The sequence below is a fragment of the Gobio gobio genome (genome assembly GCF_949357685.1).
Source record: "Gobio gobio genome assembly, chromosome: 16".
Lineage (NCBI taxonomy): Eukaryota > Metazoa > Chordata > Actinopteri > Cypriniformes > Gobionidae > Gobio > Gobio gobio.
This window is the reverse complement of record NC_137109.1, coordinates 46,449,839-46,463,605: the sequence shown is the minus strand read 5'-3', so window position 1 is coordinate 46,463,605 and position 13,767 is coordinate 46,449,839. Positions and strand designations below refer to the sequence as shown.

General features: G+C 37.5%; 1 protein-coding gene across 2 annotated transcripts; it reads left to right on the top strand.

Moving 5' to 3' along the window:
- The first annotated feature begins 174 nt into the window (after positions 1–174).
- Positions 175–11,931, top strand: LOC307139669 (inositol-trisphosphate 3-kinase B). 2 transcript variants are annotated; one of them, XM_079838719.1, is made up of 8 exons: positions 175–238; positions 517–1,375; positions 1,796–1,880; positions 2,048–2,261; positions 10,419–10,623; positions 10,711–10,812; positions 11,237–11,308; positions 11,506–11,931. In XM_079838719.1, the coding sequence occupies exons 1-8, from the start codon at positions 219–221 to the stop codon at positions 11,752–11,754; spliced, it is 1,806 nt and encodes a 601-aa protein (XP_079694845.1). In that variant the 5' UTR covers positions 175–218; the 3' UTR covers positions 11,755–11,931. The 2 variants fall into 2 exon arrangements, with proteins under 2 accessions (XP_079694845.1, XP_079694846.1); XM_079838720.1 differs by lacking the exon at positions 175–238 and having other exon boundaries at positions 352–1,375; positions 11,506–11,929.
- Positions 11,932–13,767: the final 1,836 nt, after the last annotated feature.

The window sequence follows — 13,767 nt, the reverse complement described above, 5'->3', positions numbered from 1 at the left end:
ATGACGCGGTTGCAAGAGTAGGTCACTGCTCGACACTAGAAAGTGTGGATCAGCCCTCATCCCAACCTCCAAAGAGCTCATTGTAAAAAAATGTTGTGGAAAACCGTGATGTCACACTATGCAAATCACTGCTGGAAAACGTTGACAGCAAAACTTTGAACTGGCATTGAGTCGTTGGCGCTGAACTGCTGGAGGGTTCAACTTCACACACAGGAGTGATGAAAGATTGGCGACTCGGGTACGTGGGAGTTGATGCTTTTTTCACCCCTACTTTGTTTTGACCTTTGTGCCATTTAGCATATGTGGGCCATTTCCTGGGCAGGTAAAGCTTATTTTTATCCATTTCTATAGGAAACCACCAGTGATGGCAGTATTTCTATACCAAGGCTTTCTATATGTCCAGGAAATCCCCACACAATGTGCCTCTTTAAATAACAAAAGTGTATTGATGAGATGAATATTGTAATTAAGGTATTCTATTATGATTGATCAAATAATGATTGTTTATCCCCTCAGATTCTCTTTCTCTAGAGCTCAAAATAACAAAACACGAGTTACGTCCGTTTCCAAAGAGAATTTCCATCCTAGCGGCTTCATGAAAGACTTGGATTCTCCTCCAGAAAGAATGAGCACATTGTCGGAAAAGAAGAGCAGCGGAAGGGACGGGGAGAGCATGAGAGATTCTGTCGAAGACAAGATGTTTGATTTCTCACCATCCTTGAATAATCAAAGTCATCATAGCAAGAACACGGTCTTCAGAGCCAGACCCAAACTGGCTGTTGCTCACGCTGTCCTTTCTTCCAAGCTAGAAGAACCAACTGAAACTCAGATAAATGCATACGAGGAAACGGAGGACGCCAAACCAGAACCTCTGGAAAGTGTTTGTGTGGATCCCCCACCAGTACCTGCCGGAGAAATGACCGAGGACGAGGAAGAGCAGAGAGCGAAAGAGAGGGGGATGGCAAGTGAAAGTCTTGTTGAAGACGTGCCGATGGATGCAGAAACTAGGAAAAGCCTGTGGAGAAGCAAGAAGGGGCTGAAGGAAGGGATGCGGCAAAGGCTGGGAGGCGGGCTGGAGAGTATCGAGGAGAGTAACGAGGGAGAATTCAACAAACGAATGCAAAGGAAGAAGAGTTGGGGTACAAAACAGAGAAACGCACAGGCGTTTGGGTCATCGCGGGATGGAGAGCATTACAGGCAGGGAGGTGTGGAGAGAGATGGTGAGGAAGAATTAGTTCCACACCCTGTTCTCTCTCGGGTTCTCCTTCACTCCTCTGCTTCATCCTCCTCTTCCTTCAACAACTCCTCAGCAGAAAGTGACGAAGTCTTCAGCGAGAGTGAGGATACAGCCGCCAGGAGGCAGACCATGAAGAAGGTGAGTGGAAAGCAGTTTATCTTGATTCTGCAGAATCTCTCAGGACCAGTTGAAGTGGTGTCAGGTTCAGTCTGACTTGGGGATTAACTGAAAAGGTCTCCATTTTTTCGGTGCACTGAAATGTGTTAGACAATTTGCATGAGTACCATAACATAGCGTATATTTGAATAAGTTATTTGCATAGTACTGATATGGATAAAGTAGCATGTTACGGCCACATTTGCAATATTCCCAAAACAAATTCATCAACAAACCAAACATGCAATATACCCCATAATGCAACATTTTTGGGTTTGAACTGTTTCACCATTGGTAGGGTGTAACCATAAACCCTTCAAGGTTAAAGAAGCATGCCCATTTTGTGAAACACAGACTTTCTTTTAAGGTACTGGCACTAAATGACTGCCTTTTCTTTCCCAGTGTCGCTCTTGGAGAACATTTTTGACCATGATGCAGTGGTCCAAACGTACACAAAGCTCATGGATCCAGCTTGCTGGTCACCAAGGTACATAGCTCAGGCTTTTGTAAAGGACACTGCATTTTGACCCTCACCATACCTTCACTTTTTTTCAATCAAAATACACCATGTTACATAAGTAAAATGGGTTTGGACAATACTTTTGAAATAAGCAATATTTTGTAGACAAAATGTGTGTCGTGTGGTTTCTCTAGGTAATGTAAGGCTGAGTGAGGGTGGGGAGGTGCTGAAGAGGTTTTGCAAGGTGGAGGACGTCTGTCTGCAGGCCCTCATGTCTGATGCGCTCTGTCAGTTCGTGCCTCATTATTTCGGGCACATCAGTCAGGACGGAGAGCGATACATCCGTCTAGAGGACCTGCTTAGTGGGCTCAAACATCCTGTCATCATGGACTGCAAAATGGGTGTCCGGTAGGAAGAGAACCAACAACTTTACTCTAACACTGATTCATTTGTCTTCATAATAATTGTTACGTTGAAGGGTGGTTGATCTATGGTTGATCAGCTTTTTTTCGAAGGCTTGATTGTGTTTATGGGGTGCAGTCTAACATGTGTTTAACACTTTTTCACACAATTTAGCTTTATTCTAGACCACTGTGTCCCTTCTCGTAAAATGGCTGGATAGCTTTCAGGTTCTATGAAGCCCCTCCCTCAGAAATAGGGCTGGGCAAAAAAAATTGTTTTTTAGATTAATCCTTTTTTAAACTGTGGTCGATTCAAAATCAATTAGGATATAAAATCAAAGGCCACGAATCGATTTTTTCCCCATTTTTATTTCCGCAAACATTGAACGTAAGTTTAACGTAAATCTAATTATTAGTCTTCTCCACTAGATGTCACCCTCTTATTTGCCTTGCGCGATGTTACAAAGGAGCGAGAAGCGCGCCTGTCATTCATTCATTCAGTGGTTAAATGGCGGCTTCCGGTGCGTTGTCGACGTTTGTAATGCAGAGGTGAAATGCTACAAATCTGCAGAACCATTTGATGAGACATCACCCAGACGTTGCAACACTCCCACAGCCGAGCACACAACCGCTAAACATAGATCACATACATGCCAATGCTTGCCTTGCATTATGATCATTGTATATACTGTTCTTGAGCGTTCACTTAAGCACGTACGTTAGCCATTATAGACATATTCAAATCAACTGAGTAAATAGACAGCGCAGCACCAATAATTCCAAACTAATAGCTTATATTATAAACAGATTTCCTCAAATAAAAGTTAGTCCACATAATTCAGCACGCTAAGGTATTGTTGTTCGTTACTACGGCAACTACTTGTGTCCAAGTATGAACGCGCTTCTCGTGTAACTGCATACATGATGGGCGGCAAAATCCCAAGAAAAGCTTGTCGTGTAGGCGACTGAAAATCATCCAATATCCTTTTTATGTTTAGAATAAATATATCAAAATATCCATAAAAACTAAATTTTATAAAATACTTCTCAGATAATTTTTTAGAATAAAGTTGAAATCAAAATTGTATTGTATTTGTAGAGATGGGTTCTGTTTTAATGTACCCGAGTGTACCTAAAATAAAAAGAGTTTAATATACAGGTTTGTGGCTCTTCATTTCTTTTTAATTACCCACTTGTAAACTTATGTTCACTGTTCTTTTTTTATAAATATAGTATTTGTTTTAAATCTATATTCATTGAGTTGAATCGAGAATCAAAATCGGATCGATTTGAGAGCTTGCGAATCGAAATTGAATCGAATTGGAACATCTGAATCGATACCCAGCCCTACTCAGAAATACGCAATGTGCTCAGATTGGTTAGCTGGCCCAGTGAGTTGTGATTCGCTAACATTGTCCGGAAACGTCACGCCCCTTACCATTACGGTTAGTTGCATATGCTCAGGTGTATTTTAATAAACAATGCCGTCGATATTGCCTTATCAATTTGAGCCCGAATCAGACCCAGAAAATTTTAGTGAAGAGGATCGTGTGCAAGAACAGCTGTTACAGGATGTTTCAGAATGATATGTTTTTTGTTTGTTTGTAGTTGTCTCATACTTTTAGATATGCTGTTATTTGTAAATGCTTGAAGGGATTATTCGGATTACAGACTGGAGATCTATAGTGATCGCTACTGACTGTAGAGCACCGCTAGTTTTGTCTTTATAGAACGACTGTAGTCAAATATCTGTCACCAGAACTATGAGCACATTACAAAGACTAATCCATTTAATATGCATGTATATACATTTATATAATCTATAATGTATATAAATATAAATGTTTTATATATTAAAATAATATTTTTTTCTTAAATATATACATGCTTGTGTGTGTATTTATATATAAATAATAATTAACAGAGTACACACACATATATTATGTAAACACAAACTTTTATTTTGGATGCGATTAATCGCAATTAATCTTTTTACAGCCCAAATATATATATATATATATATATATATATATATATATATATATATATATATATATATATATATATATATATATATATATATATATATATACATATTTTCAGTTACGTCTGAAATCGTTTTGGAGGGCCGAAACCATTGTGCAAAACTGTGACATTTAATTAGCACTTCTCAGATGATGCATTTTGACCATGTCGTAGGCTACAACAGGTAAACAGAAGTGTGGACGCACTTCTGTGACTAAAAAGGATCGCAAAGAAGCAATCAACCCTCTACAATGCGATTAAAGCACCGCATATGGAACCAAATTTCACACTAGGCGACTAAACATTTCTTTCATTTGCCAATGGCTAGTAAATTGCCCATGATTAAGTTAGAGGCAAAAAAATTAAATTCAGCGCAGATATAATTCATTGCCTGCTGAGCTTTGCGCACCATTGCTTGGCTAAGAGCAACCTCTGTCGCTTTCTTACCCACCCGCACTCAAAATGAGAGAAAGAGAGAGGCTTTTACTCGTGATGGCGAAGTGAAGCTTTCTAAACCAGTGAAGCTTTATGAACCAATATCTAATATAAGCAAAAATTAATTAATGGATAGATTAATTAATCATTAAATTAAATACATGACAACAATCTGTTCCATTGCATACTCCTAGTAACTCAAACCAATAAAGATAACATTTTGTATTGTGAATGTGGACAATTTTTCCTGTTTGTGAACAAATAAAACTCATGAATAAAGGAAGTAGACTAAATAAATGCAGGAGCATGCACACAAAAAAACTGGCTTTCACCCAAATATATAAAGGCTGCAGAACAAAAGCCAAATATATTATCAACCTTATTGGGCAAACTCAAATGAAAGTGTTCCCACATTTCAGAACCATGACAAAGTCTTGCAACAATAAACTAGCGAAATACAACAGTTCTAACATAACAGTTCGCATTTTTAAACCTTTTTGAATCAGATTATGAAGCAGTCACACGGGTGTGTGTGATGCGAGGCTTCGGACGTCATTGGTCACGTGATTTTGATAGAACGAATCAAGCATCGATACAAAGCTTCACAGAAAATCGTTTCCTTTTTTTGACACACGCTTCGGAGCTTTGGTGTCACTGTTAACATCACTAGCTTTTACACATGCCACGTAAAGAGAATTGACGCGCTAGATCTAAATGCAGGGCTCGACAGGACCGATGGCCAAGAGTTGACAGAACTGTCACTGTCCTGATCGGGCCAGTGCTGCATCGTCATGAAAGCCAATGTGTTTTTTAGTCTTGTCAATGTCAACATTCAAGCGCAAGAAGACGCGGAAGATAACTTGCACACGTTATACAGAAAGTCTAACAGGACGCGAATACTGAATTGAGCTCTTTCACATCTACTTGCACTTGAACGGACAGTTTCACACAAAATTATGTCAAAATGCCCATCTTGGCGAGTAATAAACATAGTCAGTTATGTCTTAAGTGAACGTACAGTCAAGATAGAAAACACACGTGTAACTGTGCGTTCACACCACCAACGGCGAGAGTGTCAAAGTGGCCGGAAGTCATTCATTTTCAATGGGAGCCGGCGGCGAGTGCGGCGCGGCGCGTCTTGGACGATTTGGTCGTCGAGGAGAGTTGAAATCAGCTCAACTTTATGGTAATGAGCTATGACGCGGTTCGGTGACAACCAGGCGGCAACCAATCAGAATGTAGAAGTGCTCCGCTTGAGATGACTCCAGAGAGCGCAGTGCTGTAAACTTTGGTTCCGACCACATTAGTTCCCAATCAAAATGGAGGAGAGGTTGATCATTGCTGTGGAGGGTTTGTTAAGAAGGCGCGCAACATTATTTATAGGCAACTTTTTTGCACTAGGACACCAATTGCATTAATGCTTCGACCAATTGCATTAATGCTGCACTTTAACCAGGACAGTTATTGTTATGAAGGCTGCACACAAATTAATGTTAATTTTAAAGGACAACTCTGGTGAAAAATTAATTATTTAAAAATTAAATACATGGTTACCGAGTAGATTGTTTTCTGGGATGCGTTTTCATGAAAATCGAATGTAAAGAGTTTTATCTCTAAAAACAGATTAGCTTATAACGCTAGTATGTGGGGCACAGAATAAGTAAAATTAAATCACTAGTTAATACCACTAACAAGGCTCAAAATAGCCTCACACTAACACGGTAGCATAATGAGGGTCCCTACATGCAAACCGGAAGCATTGAGAACGTTGTAAGTGTACAAACAGTTTAATAAGAAGATACTTTATAAAGACAGTACATTACACGTATACAGACAGGAGCCATCTTGGAAAACAGTCTCGACAAGTCGAGCCACGAACGCTGTGCTAAGTGATGAACTGTGACTTGGAATCTCATATGGTCCGTTGTTTCCGGAAGAAAGCACTGACCGCAACAGAGAAAATAAAAAAATAAAAATAATAAAAATATAAAAAACTGAACGCAACAGAGACTAGTGCTCCCAAAGGATACACACTAAAGAGATGGCGGATTATTCAACCGTGGCTCGACTTGTCGAGACTGTTTTCCAAGATGGCTCCTGTCTGTGTACTCGTAATGTACTGTCTTTATAAAGTATCTTCTTATTAAACTGTTTGTACACTTACAAAGTTCTCAATGCTTCCGGTTTGCATGTAGGGACCCTCACTATGCTACCGTGTTAGTGTGAGGCTATTTTGAGCCTTGTTAGTGGTATTAACTAGCGATTTAATTTTACTTATTCTATGCCCCATATACTAGCGTTATAAGCTAATCTGTTTTTAGAGATAAAACTCTTTACATTTCGATTTTCATGAAAACGCATCCCAGAGAACGATCTACTCGGTAACCATGTGTTAATTACCCCTACACTGTAAAAAATACTGTGCCCGTTTTACTCAATAAAATTGAGGCAACTATTTGCATCAGCTTTTTGAGTATTTTAAACTCATTTTATTTGTGTTTATCCTATTAGACTTTGCATGTTTTCAACTTGGACTCTTAAGTAATAGCAACTCAATTTTATCAATTTAGAAAGCTATAGTTTTAAGTATATCCAATATAATCTTTTAAGCAATATTTACAAATGTCTCCTTATAAGCCACACATTAAGCTATACTTTTTTCCAAGCTACTTTTTTTAAAATATCAATTTAATTATTTTCTACATTTTTTTAAAGTACCATGAAACAGTAAACCAGCATCTCAATACAAAACATTTATTCACTTTAAGATGACAATGCAACAGTGCAAAACACAGTAGCTTATTTTTTCACCTTTACATAAAGCTGACTTCAAGTAAAAAAAAACGTTATGTACCACAAGAGGTAGCAACAGTATTTAATTTTCGTAAAACAGTTTTTTCAATGACCATTGGTCTGTTTAACCCACTGAGAACAGTAATTCAGTCATCTAATTAAAACAATGTTTCGAACAATGTTAAAAACATAAAATTAAAATGCATCATAATTATTACATCAGCTGATAAAAAAATAATCACTGAGAAAAGTGAACACCAATTTAAAGGGTTAGTTCACCCCAAAATGTAAATTCTGTCATTAATTATTCACCCTCATGTCGTTCCAAACCTTCGTTCATCTTCAGACACAAATGAAGATATTTTTGATGAAATCCCAGAGCTCTGATCCCTCCATAGACAATAATGTGAAGAAAAATTTCAAGGCCCTAAAGTATAGGAAAGACATAATTAAAATAGTCCATGTGACTCCAGTGCTTCAAACTTAATGTTATGAAGCCTCGACAATACTTTTTTTGCGCAAAAACAAACAAAAATAACGACTTTATTCAGCAATTTCGCTTTGGCCTGTTAGCGTTAGCCAAGCCGTGTAATTCAAGGCAAATTTAAGTATTTATCAATAATACAAACATTTAGCTTTATCCTTGCTATATTTAAAGCATCAAACCATTGAACAGTTCATATTTAATGTCATTCTTACCTTTTGTGTCGTTGGGTTGCCAGCAGTGCAAATTCAGTCCTGTCACCCTTCAGAATGGCGTCTGTCATGAACATTTGTGTTTTTGCAACAGCCAAATCCACTTGTTTAGACTTTTAAATAAATTTTACTTAAAAAGTATCTCGAAAAGGCACACATCTAAAAAGCCTAGTAAACATTACTCAAGATAATACACGCACCATTTAATTGTAAAAAACATGTGTTTACAACAACATTATATTAAATAAGTTACTCAAAATATTAAGTAAAGGACCAAACATAGATTTATTTGTTGAAAATATAGAATTTATTTTTGTTACAATTACAACCCCACAGAGTAATTTTTCCCAGTGTAGGTTCATTTTTCACCTGAGTTGTCCTTTAATTAAAGACCAAGGCTAGCAAACTTCTCCTATAAACTGCAAGTTGAAATTAGACATTTAGCATTTAACCATGAACACAAAAGCCACACCACACAAATGGCTTTTAAATGGTTTATTTCGTTAGCAAACATGCTACTATAATTGTTAAGTTTTCCATCGATCTGTTTTTTTTAACTTTCACATATAAATGATTTCATGAGGTTAACTTATACGGGTATACCCTACCTGTGGTCAGTCAGCACAAATGCAGAATAACATGATTGTTTGCTTTGCAGCCCCTTTAAATAAAGTTTAAAAAAGACCAAGCATTCGATCAACGTCAGCGCGTCCACAAATCTTTCTACAGCGTCGTTGGCAGGGCGGTCAGAGCGAAGTTTGACACTCTCACCTGCGGCAGTGTGAACGCACAGTAACAGTATCAGTATATTGGATCTGTGCATTGTCTTAAAGTGACAGCAGCCTAATATTCCTGCTGCTGTCTGTTTTTAATGTTAATTAAAACATTTTTTTGTCAATGCTCTTGACTGAATAACTTTTGTAACTTTAATAAGGATTAATCTATATACAATGAAGACTACAGTGTTATTTTACGTTTGATTACTTTATTCTGTTAAATTTCTGTACCTGTATGCTACTGTTAGATAGTGTTAGTGTTAGACACACCGCCTCTTTGCCCATTTTCTGTTTTCCCGGGAGTGGCGCACGAATACGCGCTGCCAAGATGGCGACAGCCGGCTCCGCCCACTTTAGGCTTAAAAAATGCTCTTCAGAAACCTACGGGTGACGTCACAGACACTACGTTCATATTTTTTACAGTCTATGGTTTTACCTGAGAACACGACACCCTGAACAGAAAACCAACTTTAGTTACCCAGTTACCCAAATGTAACCAGTGTTGGGGAAAGTTACTTTGAAAAGTAATGCATTACAATTTTGTGTTACTCCCTTAAAAAGTAACTAATTGAGTTAGTATAGAGTTAACTCTAGTAATAGAGTTACTTTTGCGTTACTTTTTCTCACCTGGGCTGGGCTTGTTTTTGTTTTGTTTTTATAACAAAAAAGTTATATTTTTGTGCAACGGTAAAAACTTCTTCATACCAAAATTTATATAATAAGCCCCAGGCTGAGGTAAAAATGCAAATTCACGCATGAACAGTAGAGGGCGCAGCTCTGCTGCCATTCTGGATAATGGTAGAATAGGATGCAGGAGAAAAAAGTTTTACCAATAAAAACAAAAAATCTAATAATTTTCATCATCAAAGGTCAGCAGCAAGATATTGGTAAATTAAATATAAAGGCAGATAAAATGCATAAAAATAGTTGTTTTATTTAACATTTAATTATTGGAGGTTTGCATAGTTCTCTGATTTTGCATTTGACTGATTTTATTCATTTTGAGGTGTACTGAATCTTTATTGTGCAAGTGAGATAAATAAATGCTCACATTTAGTCTGGAACTACAATAACCATCTTGTTTACACACACGCCTCTGCACTTATTTTTCTCAACATGGGGGCAGGAGAGCTGTCAGTCAAATTAATGTGAAAAAGTAACTCAGATATTTTGTTGTAAATTTGAAAAGTAATACGTTACTTTACTAGTTATTTGGAAAAAGTAATATTATTACGTAACTCAAGTTACTTGTAATGCGTTACCCCCAACACTGGATGTAACTTTATTTTCGGTTTGGGTTTCGGCTATCTGAAAGCTTCAGTTTTGGTGTAAAGTCATTCACTAGTTTTGATAACCTACTGTGTCCAAAATACCATTTTAGTTTGCTACTCTACTCTTCATTGAACTTATAATCACACTATATTTGAACAATAACACAGGACATACCAAGAGGAGGAGATCAGTAAGGCCAGGAACAATGCCAGCGTACGCTCTGATATGTATCAAAAGATGGTGAAAGTGGATTCGGCAGCTCCCAGTGCAGAAGAACACACACAGAGGGGAGTAACGAAACTGCGTTACCTGCAGTGGAGGGATGACAGCAGCTCCACCTCATCACTGGGCTTCCGCATAGAAGGCATAGTGGTATGAAACATTAGGCTAAAAGAGTTACAAGAGAGACACCATGAGGTCATTTATATTCATGATATTTGACTGGGTTTTATTTTCCAGATGGGGAATGGTAAAGTATTACGAGACTTTTACAAGACACGCACAGAAGCTCAAGTGACAGAAACCCTGCTATCCTTCACCAGGAGGCAGGTTCACATTCTAGTGAGTGCACACCATACAAACTCACACAAATAAATAAATAAATCAACATTCAGAAACACTTGATTAATTTCTGAAATGACTTTCCTTTCTGGCTGACATCAACAAGCCCTCTTATTTTACCAATAAATAAAACACCAACCTATTAAATTGGTTCCTAATAGGCAAAATCTCATTCCAACCAACATTTTATGTTCGCATATCTTGTTCCACTCTGAAATACTTGACATTTCAAGAGTAAATTGGGTTGTGAATGGGGATACATGTTGATTTTAAGCGCCGTGTTTTAGCCCCGTATGACTTTAGTCTTTTTCTATTATTCTACGCCTGCTTGACAATATGATTTGAATATATGTAAAAATAAATATAACTGCAGTTCATCCCAAATACATGAAAATATTTTTAATTTGTCACTTTGTGTATCTAGGAGGCCTACGAATCCAGATTACAGGCACTGAGCATAGCATTAAAGGAGTCAACCTTTTTCTACAAACACGAGGTTAGTGCAAAACTTGTCACGGTTTTCTTATAGCATTTTAAAGAATGTTGCTCAAATATTGCCAAAGGATGTGGGGTTTTATGTGTTTGACGGATCAGAGTTTGGCCTACAAATGAGCTCACAACTGAACAGCTCTACTTTTCATCTCATAACAACAATTGATGTGAATTTTGTTTCCTCTCTGCCACTTCTCACAGATCATAGGCAGCTCTTTGCTTTTCGTCCACGACTGCAGCAGCAAAGCAAACATATGGATGATAGATTTTGGAAAGACCATTCCAACCCCAGAGGATGTCCAGCTGAGCCATGATGTCCCATGGGTGGAGGGAAACCGGGAGGACGGGTACCTTATCGGACTGACCTCCCTCATCTCTCTGCTGAGGAAAGCCATCAAGCAAGCAGGGGAGCAAAGCCAAGAGCAACCATTTGATAGTGACCTCACATAAATGACACCAAAGAGACAAACCATTTCACCTTGGATCCAACAATAGGTCTTTTGGACAGTACAGGTCTATAAAGCTTTATACAGTTAATAGTATTAATAAAGCACTTCTGTTGCTATGGTCATTGCAAATATTCTTGTGTAAACTGTTTTTTTGTCTATTAAATGTTTTATATACTACAAGTTGTTCTACTTGTGTCTTCCTTTGGTTTGATTTACTGCTAATGGCCATTTTATTGAACATCACTTTATTGCTCAGTATGTAACTCACCAGATATGGACATACTATGTATTTCAATAATTGTGTATTTCATTTTTACACAATTCAGTTTTATTGAAAAATTATTTAACTGTCGTATTATTTAACACCATGCAATAAAGGCGTAAAATGGGACAAAAAGCCACAGATGACAATATGGAATATTGTGTTTTTATTATGTCATGTTATGCTATGTATATCAGCTCGGTTATAAAAAACATTAATATTACAACAATAAAACACATATTGTAGGAACTATAACAGTAGTTACATATAAGTGGAAACCTAATAGCAATATGGGCTGGGCTTTTCCGGCACACACTCCTCATCAGTGCTGTCACGCTCACTTCCTCTGTCCTCTGGGATATTCTCTATTATTCTGGACTGAGTGCTTGACCTGTGCTGTCCCGGTTTGGAAGGCAAAATGCTAATTTGTCTCGGTATGTATGTGTAAAGTTGCCATTTAATGCCTTAATATGTCATTTTGAATGGTTATTAATGTTGATATATTTGTTAAATGTCTGCTTTATTACAATATAAGACAATTCAAAACATATTTGCAAAAATAGAAGAGATATACTAGCAGATTACAGAAATCAGACTTTATGCAATCTGACTCCACTGTTTATGCATGACGTCCACATATGTGTATAAAAACCACATTTTACACTAAATTTTTGTTTATAAAATACTAACATATTCATCATACTTTACTGTAGGCCTACATACTAATATTTTTTTTAGCTCAATTGACCTCCTTGTATAAAAGTTTTTCACAGATATGCCTGAGGCATTGGCACCATAGACGTTTGGCACATGGCTATCACTATCAGCCATCTTGGATTAATGATGTCATCAAGTAATGAATATTTGGGATACAAGACAGTGGCCACTGTTAAAATATTTCTGACACTGCCCTCAACTGGTTTGGAGAAAATTACCATGATAAATGAACCCTAAATGGAGTTAAATTAACCGTCCACAAATGTGGACACCATGCATGAAAGGGTTAAATTGTGCAGCTTGTTGAGGAGAGATGAATTATGAATTTGTTTTCTCAAGCAATTGGACTATTTTCATTTAGCATATTTATAATGGTACTTTGAAAGAGGGACAGGAGACAAGAATTGCATATAGACTTTTTTGACTTGGGTAAGCAACCACGTATAAGCAACTGCATAGTAGGCTAGCATGCTAGCCCACCCACAACTCAACTCACATTTTCTTTATTAAAAAAAAAAAAAAAAAGATTAAAAATCTCAATGCTTAAAACGCTGAATAAATTATGCATTTTATAGCCAATATTTTAAAATATCTCATTTAAAACTAACTTTTAAGCTTATGGATCCCTGGGAGACTATATATTTTTGCTCTTGCCTAGTACGCACGTTTTCGATGCAAAATGAAGCACATTTGCACACTGGGTCCACGTGCATAGCAGTGCACGCGGTCGCGCGCAATTACGAAATATTGATCCGGTTCACCATGAGTCGGTATCGGGAATGGTACCCCAACCTGTCCGTGATGATAACACGGGTTTGCTCCAGTTCCTCAGGTACCACAATTATCATGATTTATTTATTTTTGAACCGATATGGTTTGGTGTCTTTGTAAACTAGGACGACTCGAAGTTGCAGACACTGCATGATATTGATTACGCCAGTGATTGACAGGTTTGATCATGATGGTCAGCTGCTCGTCTTTACATTTGCATTATATGATCGCGTTGTTTTTATATTACTAACTTTAACATGTCAA

What these genes read in the sequence shown, in the direction of transcription:
- LOC307139669 (XM_079838720.1), top strand. Translation starts at nt 482, where the DNA reads ATGATTGATCAAATAATGATTGTTTATCCCCTCAGATTCTCTTTCTCT. An exon ending in CCAGCTTGCTGGTCACCAAG is followed by an intron (nt 1,881 to 2,047) that starts GTACATAGCTCA and finishes TGGTTTCTCTAG; the next exon opens with GTAATGTAAGGCTGAGTGAG. An exon ending in GGAGGCAGGTTCACATTCTA is followed by an intron (nt 10,813 to 11,236) that starts GTGAGTGCACAC and finishes TTGTGTATCTAG; the next exon opens with GAGGCCTACGAATCCAGATT.